Source organism: Scyliorhinus torazame, chromosome 14 (genome assembly GCF_047496885.1).
Source record: "Scyliorhinus torazame isolate Kashiwa2021f chromosome 14, sScyTor2.1, whole genome shotgun sequence".
In the NCBI taxonomy this organism is placed as follows: Eukaryota; Metazoa; Chordata; class Chondrichthyes; order Carcharhiniformes; family Scyliorhinidae; genus Scyliorhinus; species Scyliorhinus torazame.
In genome coordinates, this window is record NC_092720.1 from 167,106,346 (window position 1) to 167,127,513 (window position 21,168).

The following is a 21,168-nucleotide window of genomic DNA, read 5'->3' on the forward strand; positions in this document are numbered from 1 at the left end:
GCCTCCCACAACATCCTGGGATACATTTCATCAGGTCCCGGGGATTTATCTACCTTGATGCGCTTTAAGACTTCCAGCACCTCCTCCTCTGTAATATGCACACTTCTCAAGACATCACTATTTATTTCCCTTAGTTTCCTAACATCCATGCCTTTCTCCACCGTGAATACCGATGAGAAATATTCATTCAGGATCTCACCCAACTCTTGTGGCTTTGCACATAAATGCCCTTGTTGATCCTTAAGAGGCCCTACTCTGTCCCTAGTTACTCTTTTCCCCTTTATGTATCTGTAGAATCTCTTTGGATTCTCCCTTGCATTATTTGCCAAAGCAATTTCATGTCCCCTTTTTGCCCTCCTGATTTCCCTCTTAACTCTATTTCGACAATCTCTATACTCTTCAAGGGATCTACTTGATCCCAGTTGCTTATGTACGTCATATGCCTCCTTCTTTTTGACCAGAGTCTCAATATCTCGAGTCATCCAGGGTTCCCTACTTCTACCAGCCTTGCCCTTCACTCTAAAGGGAATGTGCTTACCCTGCACCCTGGTTAACACATTTTTAAAAGCCTCCCATTTACCAGCCGTCCCTTTGTCTGCCAATAGTCTCCCCCAATCTACCTCTGCAAGTTCCTGTCTGAGACCATCAAAATTGGCCTTGCCCCAATTAAGAATTTTAACTCTTGGGCCAGACCTATCATTCTCCATAGCTATCTTAAAACTAATGGAATTATGGTCACTTGTCCCAAAGTGATCCCTCACTAGCACTTCTATCACTTGCCCTTCCGTATTTCCCAAGACGAGGTCAAGTTTTGCCCCCTCTCTAGTCGGTCCATCCACATACTGAATGAGAAATTCCTCCTGAATACACTCAACAAATTTCCCTCCATCCAAGCCCCTAATGCTATGACTGTCCCAGTCAATGTTGGGAAAGTTAAAGTCCCCTACTACTACCACCCTATTATTCTTGCAGCTATCTGTAATCTTCTTACATATTTGCTCCTCAATTTCCCGCTGACTATTTGGGGGCCTGTAGTACAGTCCTACCAAGGTGATCTCTCCCTTCTTATTTTTCAGTTCCACCCATATAGACTCAGTGGGCGAACCCTCGGATATATCCCCTCTAAGTACTGCCGTGATGTTCTCCCTAATCAAAAACGCCACTCCCCCTCCTCTCTTACCTCCTGTTCTATCCTTTCTATAGCATCTGTAGCCCGGAACATTGAGCTGCCAGTCCTGCCCCTCCCTTAGCCATGTTTCAGTCATAGCTATAATATCCCAGTCCCATGTGCCCGTCCATGCCCTGAGTTCATCCGCTTTGCCCGTCAGGCCCCTTGCATTGAAATAAATGCAGTTTAATGTAGACCTTCCTTGCTCTCTGCCCTGCTTTCTCTGGTCATGCTTTACACACTCTCCCTTCCTGCCTTTTGTTTCTGTCCCCACTGACTTCCTACATCGGTTCCCATCCCCCTGGCACATTAGTTTAAACCCTCCCCAACTGCACTAGCAAACACTCCCCCGAGAACATTGGTTCCGGTCCCACCCAGATGCAGACCGTCCGATTTGTACAGGTCCCACCTCCCCCAGAATCGGTCCCAATGTCCCAGGAATTTGAAACCCTCCCTCTTGCACCATCTCTCAAGCCACGTATTCATCCTAGCTATCCTGTCATTCCTACTCTGACTATCACGTGGCACTGGTAGCAATCCTGAGATTACTACCTTTGAGGTCCTACTTTTTAGTTTAACTCCTAACTCCCTAAATTCAGCTTGTAGGACCTCATCCCGTTTTTTACCTATATCGTTGGTGCCTATATGCACCACGACAGCTGGCTGTTCACCCTCCCCCTCCAGAATGCCCTGCAGCCGCTCCGAGACATCCTTGACCCTTGCACCAGGGAGGCAACATACCATCCTGGAGTCTCGATTGCGTCCGCAGAACCGCCTGTCTATTCCCCTTACGATTGAATCCCCTATCACTATAGCTCTGCCACTCTTTTTCCCGCCCTTCTGTGCAGCAGAGCCAGCCACGGTGCCATGAACCTGGCTGCTGCCACCTGCCACCTTCCCCTGGTGAGCCATCGCCCCCAACAGTTTCCAAAACGGTAAATCTGTTTTGGAGGGAGATGACCGCAGGGGATCCCTGCACTGCCTTCCTACTCTTCCTCTGTCTGTTGGTCACCCTTTCCCTATCTGCCTCAGTAATTTTAATCTGCGGTGTGACCAACTCACTGAATGTGCTTTCCACAACTTCCTCAGCATCGCGGATGCTCCAAAGTGAGTCCATCCGCAGCTCCAGAGCCGTCAAGCGGTCTAACAGGAGCTGCAGTTGGACACACTTCTTGCAGATGAAGGAGTCAGGGACACCAGAAGGGTCCCTGACTTGCCACATCTCACAAGAGGAGCATGACACGGGTCTGAGCTCTCCTGCCATGACTTAAACCTGAAGTTAAATTTGAACTACACTACACAGCTAGGAGAAAGTCAAAGAGAGAGAAATCACTTACCAGTTACAAGCCAAACACTTACCTGCTGGCTGTGATGCTCCAGAGACTCCCTCACAGGTCTGCTTCTCTGCACCTCCTTCAGGTGAGCACCAAATTCCCTTAACTAGTTAATTACTTTACTTAATAAACTTGATTTTTTTTTTTTTTTTTTGTCACTCCCCTCTTACCCGAACTCAGCCTTACCCAAACTCAGATACACTCTGTTTGCCTTCAGCACTCTGTTTCTATAGGCACTTCAGCCACACCCTTTGTATCCTTCCTGATTTACAGTCAGCCAATAGGCCTGCTCCCAATACTGATCTCTCTCCCGAACAGCTGACCTGCAAGGTAAGGAAGTGGTTATGCAGTACTTACCTCACCCACAGCGCGCCCTTTTAAACTGTCCCCTCTGCCTCGCAGCTCCCGCGCTTTTTGAAACTCCCGCGCTGTTTCCAAGGTCCTGGCTCCCTCTCTCTCCCGAACAGCTGACCTGCAAGGTAAGGAAGTGGTTATGCAGTACTTACCTCACCCACAGCGCGCCCTTTTAAACTGTCCCCTCTGCCTCGCAGCTCCCGCGCTTTTTGAAACTCCCGCGCTGTTTCCAAGGTCCTGGCTCCCTCTCTCTCCCGAACAGCTGACCTGCAAGGTAAGGAAGTGGTTATGCAGTACTTACCTCACCCACAGCGCGCCCTTTTAAACTGTCCCCTCTGCCTCGCAGCTCCCGCGCTTTTTGAAACTCCCGCGCTGTTTCCAAGGTCCTGGCTCCCTCTCTCTCCCGAACAGCTGACCTGCAAGGTAAGGAAGTGGTTATGCAGTACTTACCTCACCCACAGCGCGCCCTTTTAAACTGTCCCCTCTGCCTCGCAGCTCCCGCGCTTTTTGAAACTCCCGCGCTGTTTCCAAGGTCCTGGCTCCCTCTCTCTCCCGAACAGCTGACCTGCAAGGTAAGGAAGTGGTTATGCAGTACTTACCTCACCCACAGCGCGCCCTTTTAAACTGTCCCCTCTGCCTCGCAGCTCCCGCGCTTTTTGAAACTCCCGCGCTGTTTCCAAGGTCCTGGCTCCCTCTCTCTCCCGAACAGCTGACCTGCAAGGTAAGGAAGTGGTTATGCAGTACTTACCTCACCCACAGCGCGCCCTTTTAAACTGTCCCCTCTGCCTCGCAGCTCCCGCGCTTTTTGAAACTCCCGCGCTGTTTCCAAGGTCCTGGCTCCCTCTCTCTCCCGAACAGCTGACCTGCAAGGTAAGGAAGTAACCTCTTCCATCGGGCAGGAGGTAGAAAAATCTGAGAACACGCACTAACAGATTCCAAAAGGTTCTTCCCCACTTTTGCCAGGCTCATGAATGACCCTCTTATGGACTGATCCAATCTCTCCACATATCTTCTCTACTGAGCAGTACTACACTCCCGATGTCTTGTGTCTATGTATTTACATTGTGTATTTATCGTATGTCCAATATTTTTTCATGTGTGGGACAATCTGTCTGGACTGTATGTAGAACAATACTTTTCACTACCTCTGTACACGTGACTATAAATCAAATCCAGTCCAAGGCCACAAAATACGCAGGCATTTTGGGAGTGCATTCACTGATCAACCCACAGTTATATGGGAGCACTGCATAAAATATCCTCCACTCTGATGTGTTAGGCAGGTAGGTTCGATGTGGACTGCACTCGATGCAGGGAAGCTAGAAACAGACGTCTAACACTGCAGAAGATCCAACACTGTTTTATTCAAAGATAGAACTGATATACATATTCAGCTGTGGGTCGACACTATACTGAACTGACTGGAGACCTTATAGTAGCCTGACCAGACTTACTAGCTACCGCATGGTGTTTGCACTTGCTAGCTCGTGGACTCTGACTGTCTCAGTGGCTGGGTCCCGAGAGAGCGGGAAACCTAGTGCCCTCTGGCTTTATAGTGGTAGTGTCCTGTTTGGTGATTGGCTGCACTGTGTTGTGTGCTTACTGGTCATCCTGTATGTCAATCACTGCCTGTCTGCATCTCATCATATACATGAGTGGATATTATGACACACTCCAGGTGCCCGATGGCAAGGGGAAGACTGCTGCATTGACAGCCCTCCAACGAAGACCTCCACTGCAAGATGGCAACAACACACACCAGGATGGTGAGAGCTAACCAGGGGCATAGACATATTGAACTTTCTGCCCGGAATTGTCAATTCCTGGGATCTGCAAAAGACTGCAGAGGGGGCGGTTCTTTCCTCATTGTTGGCACCTCCTGGCTCTGCACAGGCACAGTGGACAAAATATTCCATGATGTCTGTGGAGTTGCGCCTGCGCAGTGAGGAGCGGCAGTCTGGAAATCGTGGCGAGCCAAAACGCGATGCCCGATGGGAGTTGTAGTTCTGCCGCGCTCAGCGGCAGTTGGCGCCAGCATTCGGGAGTTGGAACATGAGGGAGCGCGAGCCCGAGCAGCCGGCACGTGGGCGGGCCTGGCATTGGAGGTGCGCACCTGTAAATGCGAACCCCAGGCGGCGGGAATCCGGATCGCAGCCGTTTAACCTCCTCACCTCCCCATCTCCCACGCCCCCCTCTCCCTTATCTGAAGATTCCCAGTTTCGAGCAACAAACAAACATCAAAGTGGTGCAGAGGGGATCCCCTGTCAATGGACAGGTTATGTTTCAAAGGAGGGAGCCAGGCCTCTTGGGTCATCATTCAGCAAAATATTCATGTATAAAATACTCACATATATGATATATATGTATTTATACCTGTGTGTGTGTATATATAGATATATATCTATCTATCTATATACACACACATACAAGATTGGTAGTATCAAAATAATAGGAGGATTCGAACAATGAAAGGAAAGCTGGAGAATCTAAAACAAGAAAGGGAAACGGCTAAATTTAATATCCCGGACCAGGTGGACAGGAGAAGCGGAGTTCCTGAGGGGTGGAATGAAAATGATATTCTCACGAGGAGAAGATAAGGATCAGGTTGCAACAGTCAGGTTCGACCATGAAGCTGCCAAGTATGTGAGCGGTCAAATGTGACTCAGCTACGTGGATACCCGTGGAACTAAAAGGGCAGCACGGTAGCATTGTGGATAGCACAAATGCTTCACAGCTCCAGGGTCCCAGGTTCGATTCCGGCTTGGGTCACTGTCTGTGCGGAGTCTGCACATCCTCCCCGTGTGTGCGTGGGTTTCCTCCGGGTGCTCCAGTTTCCTCCCACAGTCCAAAGATGTGCGGGTTAGGTGGATTAGCTATACTAAATTGCCCATAGTATCCAAAATTGTTGGGTGGGGTTACTGGGTTATGGGGATAGGGTGGGGGTGTTGACCTTGGGTGGGGTGCTCTTTCCAGGAGCCGGTGCAGACTCGATGGGCCGAATGGCCTCCTTCTGCACTGTAAATTCTATGACAACGAGTGTGCTATATGTGCCACAAATCAACATCCAGTCAAACAACGTTGATGAAACGTACGAGAGAATTCAAGGAACAAGTGGAAGACCCAACCGAATTGCTGTTTTCAGGAAAAAGCAAAACACTGGATGCTGGAAATCTCAAAATAAAACCAGCAAATGCAGGATAAACTCAGCAGGTCTGGCAACGCCCGTGGGGAGAGAAACAATTAATATTTTGAGTCCAGCTGACTGAAGAAGAATCATATGGACTTAAAACGTAATTCTGTTTTTTCCTCTCCACAGATGAGGCCAGACGTACTGAGTTTTTCGAGTATTTTTCTGAGATTGTTTTCAGAGATTGGAGAACAGGACTCAGTCATGGAATGTTGGATTTGGATTTGTTTATTGTCATGTGTACCGAGATACAGTGAAAAGTATTTTTCTGCGAGCAGCTCAACAGATCATTAAATACATGGGAAGAAAAGGGAATAGAAAATACATAATAGGGCAACACAACATATACATCGGGCAACACAACATATACAATGTAACTACATAAGCACTGGCATCGGATGAAGCATACAGGGTGTAGTGTTAATGAGGTCAGTCCATAAAAGGGTCATTGAGGAGTCTGGTGACAGTGGGGAAGAAGCTGTTTTTGAGTCTATTCGTGCGTGTTTCAGACTTCTGTATCTCCTGCCCGATGGAAGAAGTTGGAAGAGTGAGTAAGCCGGGTGGGAGGGATCTTTGATTATGCTGCCCGCTTTCCCCAGGCTGCGGGAGGTGTAGATGGAGTCAGTGGATGGGAGGCAGGTTCGTGTGGTGGACTGGGCGGTGTTCACGACTCTCTGAAGTTTCTTGCGGTCCTGGGCTGAGCAGTTGCCATACCAGGCTGTGATGCAGCCCGATAGGATGCTTTCTATGGTGCATCTGTAAAAGTTGGTAAGGGTTAATGTGGACATGCCGAATTTCCATAGTTTCCTGAGGAAGTATAGGCACTGTTGTGCTTTCTTGGTGGTAGCGTCGACGTGGGTGGACCAGGACAGATTTTTGGAGATGTGCACCCCTAGGAATTTGAAACTGCTAACCATCTCCTGTCGGCCCTGTTGATGCTGACAGGGGTGTGTACAGTACTTTGACCAGCTCTTTAGTTTTGCTGGCATTGAGGGAGAGATTGTTGTCGCTACACCACTCCACTAGGTTATCTCCCACCTGTATTCTGACTCGTCGTTATTCGAGATCCGGCCCACTATGGGCGTATCATCAGCAAACTTGTAGATGGAGTTGGGACCAAGTTTTGCCATGCAGTCGTGTGTGTACAGGGAGTAGAGTAGGGGGCAAAGTAGGCAGCCTTGCGGGGCCCCGGTGTTGAGGACTATTGTGGAGGAGGTGTTGTTGTTCATTCTTACTGATTGTGGTCTGTTGGTCAGAAAATCGAGGATCCAGTTGCAGAGTGGCGAGCCAAGTCCTAGGTTTTGGAGCTTTGATATGAGCTTGGCTGGGATTGTGGTGTTGAAGGCGGAGCTGTAGTCAATAAATAGGAGTCTGATGTAGGAGTCCTTGTTTTCGAGATGCTCTAGGGATGAGTGTGGGGCCAGGGAAATGGCGTCTGATGTGGACCGGTTGCAGCGGTATGCGAATTGCAGTGGATCAAGGCATTCTGGGAGTATGGAGGTGATGCGCTTCATGATCAACCTCTCGAAGCACTTCATTACGACTGAAGTCAGGGCCACTGGACAGTAGTCATTGAGGCACGTTGCCTGGTTCTTCTTTGGTACCGGTATGATGGTGGTCTTCTTGAAGCAGGTGGGGACCTCGGAGTGGAGTAGGGACAGGTTAAAGATATCCGCGAATACCTCAGCCATCTGGTCCACGCAGGCTCTGAGTGCACGACCAGGGATCCCGTCCGGGCCCGTCGCCTTCCGAGGGTTCACTTTCAGGAAGGCCAATCTGACTTTGGAAGCTGTGATGGTGGGTATGGGTGAATTATGGGCTGCTGGGGCACTTGACAGCGGATTGTTGGTTACCTGCTCGAACCGAGCATAGAATGCATGGAGTTCATCAGGGAGGGGTGCGCTGCTGCCAGAGATACTGTTCGACTTCGCTTTGTAGCCCGTAATGTTGTTTAGCCCTTGCCACAACCGCTGAGAGTCTGTCTGTGACTCTAGCTTGGTTTGATATTCTCTCTTGGCATCTCGGATGGCTTTGCGGAGGTCGTACCTCGATTTCTTGTATAGGTCAGGGTCGTCTGTCTTGAACGCCTCAGATTTGTACTTCAGTAGGGAGTCAATCTCCCGATTGAGCCATGGTTTCCGGTTGGGGAACGTACGTACTGCTTTCTTTGACACACAGTCGTCCACACATTTGCTGATGAAGTCTGTGATGGTGGTGGCATACTCATTTAAGTTGGTCGCTGAGTTCTTAAATATGGACCAGTCCACTGTCTCTAAGCAGTCACATAAGAGCTCTTTTTTTATTAGAACATAACAGCCCTTCGGCCCTCGATGTTGCGCCGACCTGTGAAACCTCTTCTGTCTCCTCGGACCAGCACTGCACAACCTTTTTAGCTGGATTCTCCCGCTTGAGTTTCTGCTTGTATGCCGGGAAAAGGAGCACCGTCTTATGGTCTGATTTCCCAAATTGCGGTCGGGGGATGGAACGGTAGGTGCCCTTGATTTTTGAGTAGCAGTGGTCAAGAGTGTTGTCGCCCCTGGTTGGACAGGAGATGTGCTGGTGGAATTTTGGCAGTACACTCTGGAGGTTGACCTTGTTGAAGTCTCCGGCCACGATGAACAAGGTCTCCGGGTGTTCTGTTTCGTAGTTGTTTATAACGGTGTATAGTTCGTCCAGCGCCTTCCTCACTTCTGCCTGGGGTGGGATGTAGACCGCTGTGATAATGGCTGAAGTGAACTCACGTGGAAGATAATATGGGCGGCACTTCACGGTCAGATATTCCAGGTCTGGGGAGCAGTAGGTCACCAGGGTCGCCACATCCAAGCACCAGGAGGAGTTGATGAGGAGGCACACCCCTCCACCCTGCGCTTTGTCTGATGATGCCGTGCGGTCCGCCTGGTGAATTGAGAAGCCTTCAAGTTGTATGGCACAGTCCGGTGAGGCGGGGGTGAGCCATGTCTCTGTGAAACAGAGCACACAGCAGTCTCTTACTTCCCTCTGAGAGGTCTGTCTGGCGTTAAGTTCATCCAGCATGTTTTTGATCGCTTGGACGTTTGCCAGGAGTATGCTGGGGAGAGGGGTCTTGAAACCGCGAATGTAGATGAGGCTCTTCAGCCCGTTGAGTCTGCACTAATAGAACTACACTAAATCTATACCAATCCCACTTTCCAGCACTTGGCCAATTGCCTCGAGTATTATGACATTTCAAGTGCTCATCCATGTACCTTTTAAAGGTTGTGAGCTTTCCCACCTCTACTACCGCCCCAGGCAATCCATTCCAGACTCTGGGTGAAAACGGTTTTCCTCAAATCCTCTGTAAACCTCCTGCTCCTCAACTTAAAATTATACCCCTTTGTTATTGACCCTTCAACTGAGGGGAACAGCTGCTTCCTATCCACCTTGTCCTTACCTCTCAATCTTATACACCTCAATCAGGTCCCTCCAACCTTCTCTGCTCTAATGGAAACCTGATCTTATCCATCCTCTCTTCATAGCTCAACGGCTCCATCCTGGTGAATCTCCTCTGCATCCTCTCTCATGCCATCACATCCTTCCTACCGTGCAGTGACCAGAACTGAACACAGTATTCCAGCTGAGGCCGAACCAAAGTCCTGTACAGCTCCAACATAACCTCCCTGCTCTTATCGTCCATGCCACGACTGATAAAGGCAAGTGTCCCGTATGCTTTCTTAACTACCCTATTAACTTGTCCTGCCGCTTTAGGGATCTGTGGGCAAGCACCCATGACGCTCTGTTCCTCTGAGCTTGCTAGTGTCTTCCCATTGAGTACTCCCTTGTCATTCCTTACAAAGTGCATGACCTCAATTTCCAGGGTTAAATTCCATCTGCCACTGATCTGACCAACCTGTGTTGGGGAAGGAAGAGAGAACAATGAAAAAGCACCATATGAACTTTGAAAAATAAATTAAGAAGTCAAAATCTGGTACAATTTTGCAACAGTATAAAATTCACGATAACAAACGGGTTAAATTTTCTTCATTTACAGGATGTGGTTGTTGCTGGGGAGCTCAGCATTTTTAATTCACATTCTTAATTACCCTTGAGAAGGTGGTGGTGAGCTGCCGCCTTGAACCACTGGTGTGTTGTTAGGTGGTTTAGTCAACATAAAAGGAGATGGAATTGATGGAAAAATGTTTGGCAATGCAGATGATTTCAATTTGACCAAAAGATGGTGAGACGAAGGGGATCAGTGTTAAGAACTTGAAGGCTGCAGCCAGGAGCTGACACAGAATCAGATCATAATCTTGGCGAAAGTGGTAGCGACTGAGGAAGATCGAAGAGTGAATGCACAGGAAACAGTGGAATCTGGAGAGGCTGAAATAATTAAATGAAGACTTTATAAACAAAGCACTGGCTGGAAAAGATAAAGATACCACCAACATGAATGTACAATGGAAGCAGATTAAATAATCTGTCAAAGGAGTTGGGGACAGATAACATTGGGTTTTTAAAGAGGAAAATGGATGTAGAAACCATGGGTTATGACTGCAATGTTGCAAAGGATGGAAGAGGAAGAAAACAGAAAAATCATAGAATCCCTACAGTGCAGAAGGAGGCCATCAATACCAATATCCACACTGCAGATGGCACGCTGAAATATAGACATTTAAATAACAAGTTAAGAAGAGAAACAGAAAAGACACGTCAACAATGGTTAAAAGAGCAGTGTGGAGGGGAACTAATATCCATAAGGGCACATAAAGGGAAGCAAGAGGGTAAAGAAAGGGAGCGATTGCTGAAAGAACTTTTGAGGGTGGACAGGCAATATGCGGAAGCATCGGAGGAGGGACTGTACAGGGAATTTGACCTGCTGACCACGGGTAAGGCAGAGGCACAGTGGAGGAGGGCACAGGGTGTACAGTATGAGTATGGAGAGAAGGCGAGTCGGCTACTGGCCCACCAATTGAGGAAGAGGGGAGCAGCGAGGGAGATAGGTGGGGTGAGAGATGAGGAGGGAGAGATGGAACGGGGAGCGGAGAGAGTGAATGGGGTGTTCAAGGCATTTTATGAGAGGTTATGTAAGGCTCAGCCCCCGGAAGGGAATGAGGGAATGATGTGTTTCTTGGATCAGCTGGAATTCACCAAGGTGGAGGAGCAGGAGAGGGCGGGACTGGGAGCACAGATTGAGATGGAGGAGGTGGTAAAAGGGATTGGGAGCATGCAGGCGGGGAAGGCCCCGGGACCGGACGGATTCCCGGTGGAATTTTACAGGAAGTATATGGACTTACTGGCCCCGCTTTTGACGAGAACCTTCAATGAGGCTAGGGAAAGGGGGCAGCTGCCCCCGACTATGTCGGAGGCAACGATATCGCTCCTTTTGAAGAAGGAAAAAGACCCGCTGCAGTGTGGGTCCTACAGGCCCATTTCCCTTTTAAATGTAGATGCTAAGCTCCTGGCTAAGGTGATGGCGACGAGGATAGAGGACTGTGTCCCGGGGGTGGTCCACGAGGATCAAACTGGGTTCGTTAAGGGGAGACAGCTGAACACGAACATACGGAGGTTGCTAGGGGTAATGATGATGCCCCCACCAGAGGGGGAGGCGGAGATAGTGGTGGCGATGGACACCGAGAAAGCATTTGACAGAGTGGAGTGGGATTATCTGTGGGAGGTGCTGAGGAGATTTGGTTTTGGAGAAGGATATATTGGATGGGTACAGCTGCTGTATAGGGCCCCGGTGGTGAGCGTGGCCACGAACAGACAGAGGTCTGATTACTTCCGTCTTCATAGAGGGACGAGGCAGGGGTGTCCCCTGTCTCCGTTACTGTTTGCACTGGCGATTGAGCCCCTGGCCATAGCACTGAGGGGCTCCAGGAAGTGGAGGGGAGTCCTCAGGGGAGGAGAAGAACACCGGGTATCCTTGTATGCAGATGATTTATTGCTGTATGTTGCGGACCCAGTGGAGGGGATGCCTGAGATAATGCAGACACTCAGGGAGTTTGGGGAATTTTCGGGGTATAAACTGAATATGGGTAAGAGTGAGTTGTTTGTGGTGCATCCGGGGGAGCAGAGCAGGGGAATAGATGACTTACCGCTGAGGAAGGTAACAAGAGATTTCCGGTACTTGGGGATTCAGATAGCCAGGAGTTGGGGAACCTTACACCGGCTTAATTTAACAAGATTGGTGGAACAGATGGAGGAGGATTTTAAGAGATGGGACATGGTGCCCCTGTCACTGGTGGGTAGGGTGCAGGCGGTCAAAATGGTAGTCCTCCCGAGATTCCTCTTTGTGTTTCAGTGCCTTCCGGTGATGGTCACGAAGGCTTTTTTCAAGAGAATTGAGAAAAGTGTCATGAGTTTTGTGTGGGCCGGGAAGACCCCGAGAGTGAGGAGGGAGTTCTTGCAGCGTAGCAGGGATGGGGGGGGGGGGGGGGGGGGGGGGCTGGCACTACCGAGCCTACGTGAATACTACTGGGCCGCCAATATCTCAATGGTGTGTAAGTGGATGGGAGAAGGGGAGAGAGCGGCGTGGAAGAGATTGGAGACGGCATCCTGCAAGGGAACCAGCCTACAGCAATGGTGACGGCGCCGTTGCCGTTCTCCCCGAAGAAATACACCACAAGTCCAGTGGTGGTGGCAACACTAAAAATTTGGGGGCAGTGAGACGACATAGGGGAAGGACGGGAGCCTCGGTGCGGTCCCCGATAAGAAATAACCATAAGTTTGTCCCGGGGAGAATGGATGGGGGATTTGGATCATGGCAGAGAGCGGGCGTTGTGCAACTGAGAGATCTGTTCGTAGATGGGACGTTTGCAAGTCTGGGAGCGCTGACGGAAAAATATGGGTTGCCCCAAGGGAATGCATTTCGGTACATGCAACTGAGGGCTTTTGCGAGGCAACAGGTGAGGGAATTCCCGCAGCTCCCGACGCAGGAGGTTCAGGATAGAGTGATCTCAGGGACATGGGTGGGGGATGGTAGGGTGTCGGATATATACAGGGAAATGAGGGACGAGGGGGAGATCATGGTGGATGAGCTGAAGGGAAAATGGGAAGAAGAGCTGCGGGAAGAGATTGAAGAGGGGCTGTGGGCAGATGCCCTATGAAGGGTAAACTCTTCGTCCTCGTGCGCCAGGCTAAGCCTGATACAATTCAAGGTTTTGCACAGGGCGCATATGACCGGAGCAAGGCTCAGTAAATTCTTCGGGGTAGAGGATAGGTGTGGGAGATGCTCGAGAAGCCCAGTAAACCACACCCACATGTTTTGGTCGTATCCGGCACTGCCTTTCGAAGGTGGTGGGGGTCCGGGTCGAGCCAGGCTGGGGGTTGGCTATATTCGGGGTTGCAGAAGAGCCGGGAGTGCAGGAGGCGAAAGAGGCTGATGTCTTGGCCTTTGCGTCCCTAGTAGCCCGGCGAAGGATATTGCTTATGTGGAAGGAAGCCAAACCCCCGGGCGTGGAGACCTGGATAAATGACATGGCAGGGTTTATAAAACTAGAACGGATAAAGTTCGCACTAAGGGGTTCGGCTCAAGGGTTCACCAGGCGGTGGCAACCGTTCATTGACTACCTCGCAGAACGATAAAGGAAATGGGAAGGTAGCAGCAGCAACCAAGGGGGGGGGGGGGGGGGGGCCCAGGCGGGTCCTCAGGGATGTTTGTGTATAGATATTTGTACCAGGTTATGTATACTGGATTGCTCGATTTTATTTTTGGAGAGTTATTATTTTTGATATCGCAGTTGCCATTTAGTTTACATATTATTTATTTATTTGTTAAAATGGCTACTGTTATTTATACTGTTTCATTGTCAAAAAAGGAAAACCTTTGTATTGTTTTGTTTGGCCAAAGAATTTTGAATAAAATATATATTTTTTTAAAAAGAGCAGTGTGATATATTTGAAGATTTGGAAGGGTAGACTTTTATGTGTGCAAAAGAAAAGGAGATTACTGGCATTCAGCATAAAGGAGTGAAAACAGCAGCAATGGAAAATAAGGAAAATGTTTTATTCACAAAATCTGATGAAATCAGAAAAAAATATGGAGGGAGCATATTGAACCAAAAGATAAAATCTTTGAAATGATTGAGCATGAGGAAGAGAGTAATGCTGACATAAATATCACTGGACCAGAAATACTAGAGAATGAGATGAGAGGAACAATAAATGAGCAGATTAAATACTTATAAAACTGCTTAAAATCATTGGGACGAACTGAACATAAATGTTTACTGAGATGTGCAAAGTTAGTTACATATCAGAATGACCAGAGGACTTCTTGCAGACTATAATACCACCCTACAAAAGAAACCATAATTAATCTGCTTGTCCATGTTCTGAAGGTTGTGCTCAGAGTTATAACACAAAGAGTGTGTGGGAATGCACAGAGTTGTATCAAAGATGGCTAGTTTAGATTTGATGGAGGAAGAGAGACAAGAGCAGCAATTGGCAGAATTAGATTAATGAGTGAAAACAGTTTAGAGTTTGGACAAAAATTCTATTTTTGTTCTCTAGATTTTGGAGAAGGATTTGATTGGGTTGACTGGATTAAACTCTTGACAGTGCTGAAAGACATTGGAGTAGACCGGAGGAATTGACGACACGTATGAAATCTGTACCTGGAATAAACAGTAACAGAGTGAGCAAAGGGGTGTTGGAACCATGTGTAATTGGACAGAGTTCAAAGAGTGTTGTCTATCGCCAGTCCTCTTTGGTGTCTATACAGAAGCTTTGGTCAAAGAGGAGTTTGAAGGCACAGAAAGTGATGTTAAGATTGGGGGAGTGAATTATAACATCAGTTAGTTTGCAGATGATAAAAGTACTTGATGTGAAACTTTAGAGAAAGATGCAACAAAATTGCCAGAACTCTTTGAATTGTATGTTTGGAAGAGAATGGAAAGGATTAACTGGACAAGTAGCAAATGAGAAAGTGATGAAAGTGAATGGACAAAGAAATTTACTGAATGTAATTAGGAAATGGCAGAGAGACTGGACAGGGCACATATTTCCTACATTCACAACTCGGATATCCCGAGTTCATGAAAAGTTGATATAAAAATGCAAGTCTTTCTTTCTCAGGGAAACATTCTGTTTTCTGTGAACTGGACATTCTAAACTCATTGATGGAGAAAGTACACCAGCCACAGTGACATTGACCAATATATTGTGCACAGGACCCCTACTGTAGGCTCTGGAGTGTTTCAATCAATAGGAACACACCAGGCTGATAAAACGGCTAGTTTGGATTCAGTTAAACAATTTTATTGTGAGTTACAAATTGATACAGAAGACTGATATTACAGACAAACAATAACACGATATTCAGTTTGCACCAACTTTGAATCAACCAAAATAACAAAACATTTGAAAATGACTCCAGATCTTTCCCAGCACCTGAAATGAATCTTAGAAGATGTGTATGGTGAAAACGTCGCACTGTTATTACATCGAGGTATGATGGGCTGAGGGAACTCAGGTCTGTCGAGACACCCCCCACTCCCTCACCATACTCTGGATAGTAGGCCTCCCAGACAGGAGAGTACAAACATTACCCATGGTATTAGTCAAACACCCATCACCTGAAGAGGATCTGTCTATAATTCACATCACCAAGAAAAGCAGGGGCCGATACTACTCATCCTGAGAGCTGGCTCACTTTATGACACACACCAGGGAAAACTCTGAGAATAATAGACAGAAGTTTCTTTAAAATCCCTATGCTTTCGTCTAGCTCCCAATTCCAATAGTCAGAAATGACACTGAACTTCAGTGACACAGGATACAGCTTGTTTCAATCTTACAAACCCACCAATGGTTATAGAGGTCCAGTGGTCATGTGGGTCCATGGACCAATCACTTTCCATTCGTGTTCAGCGCTATTTAATTCCCAACTCTCAGCCCTTTAACGCCCCATTCCTCACTATGCTTCTCGTTTAACCACTCCCTTGTCACCACCTTCTACATCCTTCTTCCCAACATTACCTTTACTCTCTTCCTTCCTGGTCAAATTCCTGTTTCTCCCATCCAAGGGATTTGAGCATATTTGGTACACAACTGGTTGACCAACCATTGATAGATCTGACTGGACCACATCAAGCACTAGTGGTCCTGATTTTGTGTGTCCTTGTGGAAGATCTGTTCCAGCTGTACTGAGCTCTGTTTAGACCACATCTGGAGAACTGTGTTCAGGTCTGGCCACTTCACCTCAGAAAGGATATATTATCGTTGGAGGGAGTGCAGCATAGATTCACCAGAATATTCCTGGGGATAAAAGGGTTAAATAATGAGGACAGGAAGTACAGACTGACTTTGTGTTCCCTGGAATGTAGATAATTAAGGGGTAATTTAATTGAGGTGTTTAAGATGATTAAATGGCTTGATAGATTATTCAGAGAGAAACTATTCCTCTGGTGGAAGAGTCCAGAACAAAGGGACACAACATTAAAATTAGAGCTTGGCTGTTCAATATAACAGAAGCCGGTGACTGGGCCCAAGTCTGTGTGGAGATGGTTGTGTATGGTGGAGCGAAAACAATCTTGACACATGTCACACCGGAAGAGTTTGTCTCCCATGTGTGTTCACTATTCCAAGTGGACAGAGAAAGGAGTGACGATTTTATTACAGAACTCACACCGATACTGTACCTAACATGAGACTGTGATGATGGATCAGCAGATACGCTGACTGTGTGAAAGCCTTGTCACACACCTCACAATGTTTCCTCACTAGTGTGGATCTACCGATGCTTCAGGATCGTACCTGAAGAGTTACTCCCCTGTGTGAATTCTCCGATGGAGCAGGAGGTACGATGACCTCGAGAAAGATTTGTTGCATACATCACACGGGAATGGTTTCTCCCCAGTGTGAATGCGGCGGTGTTCCACGAGCGTCGATAACTGCGTGAAGGCTTGGTCGCATACATCACATTTGAAGGGCTTCTCCCCTGTATGAATCCTCTGGTGCCTCAGTAGATCGGAGGATTGGATGAAAGCCATTTCACAAAATTCACATCTGAAGGGTTTCTCCCCTGTGTGAATCATCTGGTGAATTAGGAGGCTTGAAGATCTTACAAAAGCCTTATCGCAAACATTACACTTGAAGGGTTTCTCCCCTGTGTGGATCTTCTGATGGACCAGGAGGCTCCCTAACTGCGAGAAAGATTTGTCACACACCTCACACTTGACTGGCTTCTCCCCGGTGTGAATGCGTTGGTGTGCACGGAGGGTTGATAACTGTGCAAATGATTTGTTACACACCTCGCATCGGAATGGTTTCTCCCCTGTGTGAATGCGTTGGTGAACGCGGAGGGTCGATGAGTCAGAAAATGATTTGTCACACACCTCACACTTGAAAGGTTTCTCCCCCGTGTGAATGCGTTGGTGCTCGCGGAAGGTTGATGAATGTGAGAATGATTTGTTGCACACCTCGCACGTGAAGGGTTTCTCCCCTGTGTGAATGCGTCGATGTGTGCGGAGTGTCGATAATTGTGAAAACGATTTGTCACACACCTCGCACGTGAATGGTTTCTCCCCTGTGTGCATGCGCCGGTGCCTGTGGAGGTTCCAGGACTTTGAGAACGACTTTTCACACATCTCGCACCTGAACAGCTTCTCAGCTATGTGAAAGTGTGGCTGATTCAGGAGTGTCGGTGACTGTGTCCATTCTTGGTTGCTCACCTCACTCTGGAATGGTTTCTCTTCCATGTGGTTGTGCAGTTGTTCCTTGGATGATGGTCAGGATCTATCTGTGGTGTCTATCCTCTATGTACTCTCTGGTGTAGTACAGAGCAATCCTTCTGTAAAACAGGAAAAGGAAATATGATTTCCTCCAACTCCCTCTCCCACTTTGCTGTAGGGGCTGGCTCCTCAATGGCTACTTTCTTTCCACTCCAGCCCCCCTCCTTCCCTCCACTTGCTCTAACTGTCATCTCCCCCAGCACCGAGGACAATGGAAAAGACAGTGTTATGGGCCAGGGCTTAGAGACGCCAAACCTATGAAGTTCACCTGACCTACAATCTTTATGTTGAATTTGGCTAGGATGAGCACAAAAGCTTTCATTGCAGGTGTGATTCATCAGACTTCCTAAACACTTTAATCAAAATAAGGTTTATTCTAAGAATGTAGTTAACATATATATAAAAACACAGCAAGAATTTTTATCAATTACAAACATAAAGACACCACACAGACACAGCAAGAATTTTTATCAATTACAAACATAAAGACACCACACAGCTACAGTAATCTATGTATATAACACTTAATAAATTTCCCCTTAGCTGTTCCAATTCAATAACAAAATTCAATTAAACCAAAACCCCTTTTCAAAGTCCAGCACACTGTATTCTCACGTGAATGGACTGGTCCTTTTCCTGAAATTCTGATCCAGTCCCAACCAGCAGGTTCAAACTCCTTCCAGAAAGCAACTCTATCTTTAAAGTTACCAAGGTAGTTAGCCACTGGCTTTTTACTGGAACAGCTTTTAAAATGAGAACAGAGAAAAACAGTGAAAACACTTCTTTCTCCTTCTGCAGTCCAAAGCAGTCAAATTGAAACTAGAACCCCCTCTCACGTCATAGCCACAGCCCAATGTGTTACAAGTCACATGATAAGAGACAAAACCTTTCTTAAAGGGACACTCACATGACAACAGTCAGTGGGTGGAATGTAAAATAGGCTATTGACGCACTGTGAGATTGTGTCATTAGTGTACTTTTACCCATCAGTGAACGTGTTTAAGAATTTAATGGCGCTTTTCCAAGCGTTAGAGATTAAGATGTTGGACAGTTTGTAGACGGAGTTTGCTCACTGAGACTGTATATTCAGTCTGCCTATTGGCGAGAGAGGCTCATTCTGCCTGGGGGATGTTCAACAAACGACTTTTGAAGGTGGGTGGCATAGTGGCACAGTGGTTAGCACTGTTGCCTCAAAACACCAGCGACCTGGGCTCAATTCCGGCCTCGGGTGACTGTGTGGAGTTTGCACTTTCTCCCTGTGTCTGCGTGGGTTTCCTCCAGGTGCTCCGGTTTATTTCCACAGTCCAAAGATGTGCAAGTTAGATGGATTGGCCATTTTAAGTTGTCCCTGAGGGTCCAGGGATGTATAGGTTAGGTAAAAGGGTTATAGAACTAGTGCGGCGAAGTAGGCTTGTGTGGAGTACTCTTTCAGAGGGTCAGTGCAGACTCAATAGGGATACTATGAATTCTATGAAGAAGACCAGGTGACCAGGTCTCTGGCACTGAGTCTGTCTTTATGGCTCAGAAGGGAAGGGGGGAGAGCAGGAGAGCATTAGCAACTGGAGACTCTATAGTTAGAGGTACAGATAGGCGGTTCGGTGGCAACGATAGAGGCTCACGGTTGGCGTGTTGCCTCCCGGGTGCCAAGGTCCGTGTCGTCTCTGATCGTGTTTTGAGGATCCTTAAGGGGGAGGGGGAGCAGCCACAAGTCATGGTACACATCGGTCCCAATGACATAGGTAGGAAAAGGGACGGGGATATAAAACAGGAATTCAGGGAGCTAGGGTGGATGCTGAGAGCCAGGACAGACCGTTTTGTCCTCTCTGGTTTGCTGCCAGTGCCACGTGCTAGCGAGGGGAGGAACAGGGAGAGAGTGCAGTTAAACACGTGGCTAAGGGATGGTGTAGGAGGGAGGGTTTCAGTTACTTGGATAATTGGAGCACATTCTGGGGAAGATGGGACCTGTACAAACAGGATGGGGAACACCTGAACCAGAGGGGCACCAATATCCTGGGAGGGAAATTTGCTACAGCTCTTGGTGGGGGGGGGGGGGGGGGGTGGGGGGTTTAAACTACTTTGGCAGGGGGATGGGAAACTGATTTGTAGTCCAGGAGATAGCATTGCTGGAGTTCAGGAAGTTGAGGGTAGTGCAGTACTGAGGAAGGTACCAAGGTCACAAGAGTGGACCTGCAGGCATGAAGGTGGTTTGAAGTGTGTCTATTCAATGCGAGGAGCATCAGGAATAAGGTTGGTGAGCTTGAAGCATGGATTGGTACCTGGGACTACGATGTTGTGGCCATTACGGAGACGTGGATAGAACAGGGGCAGGAATGGTTGTTGGCAGTTCCGGGGTTTAGATGTTTCAGTAAGATTAGGGAAGGTGGTAATAGAGGTGAAGGAGTAGCATTGTTAATCAAGGATAGTATAATGGCTGCAGAAAGGCATTTTGAGGAGGATCTGTCTACCGAGTTAGTGTTGGCTGAAGTTAGAAATAGGAAAGGAGCGGTCACTTTGTTAGGAGTTTTCTATAGGCCCCCAAACAGTAACAGAGATGTGGAGGAAAAGATTGCAATGCAGATTTTGGATAGGTGCGGTAGTCACAGGGTATTTGTCATGGGTGACTTTAACTTTCCAAATATTGATTGGAACCACTATAATTCGAATAGTTTGGATGGGGCTGTTATTATCCCAGTGTGTGCAGGAGGGTTTCCTCACACAATATGTGGATAGACCGACAAGAGGTGGGGCCACATTGGATTTGGTACTGGGTAATGAACCGGGCCCAAGTGTTGGATTTGATTGTGGGAGAGCACTTTGGAGTTAGTGACCACAATTCGGTGACTTTCACTATAGCAATGGAGAGGGATAGGAACATACGGCAGGGTAAGATTTATAACTGGGGGAAGGGTAATTACGATGCGACTAGGCAAGAATTGGGGAGCATAAGATGGAAACAGGAACTGTCAGGGATAGGCACAATTGAGATGTGGAGCTTGATTCAAGGAGCAAATACTGCGTGTCCTTGATATGCATGTCCCTGTCAGGCAGGGAGGAAATGGTCGAGTGAGGGAACCATGGTTTACAAAAGAGGTTGAATGTCTTGTCAAGAGGAAGAAGGGGGCTTATGTAAGGATGATAAAACAAGGTTCAGTTAGGGCACTTGAGGAATACAAGATAGCTAGGAAGAAGCTCAAAAAAGGGCTTAGGAGAGCTAGGAGGGGGCATGAGAAATCCTTGGCGGGTTGGATCAAGGAAAATCCCAAGGCTTTTTACACTTCTGTGAGGAATAAAAGAATGACTAAGGTGAAGTTAGGGCTGGTCAAGGACAGTAGTGGGAATGTGTGCATGGAGTCTAAAGATGTAGGAGAGGCCCTAAATGAATACTTTCCTTCAGTGTTCACAAAGGAGAGGGGCCATGTTGTCAAGGAGGGTAGTGCG

The 21,168-nt window shown here is 47.7% G+C and overlaps 3 protein-coding genes across 3 annotated transcripts in view; 1 reads left to right on the top strand and 2 right to left on the bottom strand.

Annotated features, from left to right (window-relative positions):
* Nucleotides 1-2,670, bottom strand: part of LOC140390192 (major histocompatibility complex class I-related gene protein-like) — a 123,600-nt gene extending 120,930 nt beyond the window's left edge. The window contains exon 1 of the mRNA XM_072475142.1: nt 2,528-2,670. The gene's annotated coding sequence lies outside the window, so the exon portion shown is untranslated. The remainder of the gene's footprint in view (nt 1-2,527) is intronic.
* The window catches only part of LOC140390194 (uncharacterized), a 114,909-nt gene that overhangs the window by 12,602 nt on the left and 81,139 nt on the right, over nt 1-21,168 (top strand). The window lies entirely within an intron of this gene.
* Nucleotides 15,241-21,168, bottom strand: part of LOC140390195 (uncharacterized) — a 64,695-nt gene continuing 58,767 nt past the window's right edge. The window contains exon 3 of the mRNA XM_072475145.1: nt 15,241-17,619. Coding sequence (XP_072331246.1) covers nt 16,762-17,619 — 858 coding nt within the window. The 3' untranslated portion in view covers nt 15,241-16,761. The remainder of the gene's footprint in view (nt 17,620-21,168) is intronic.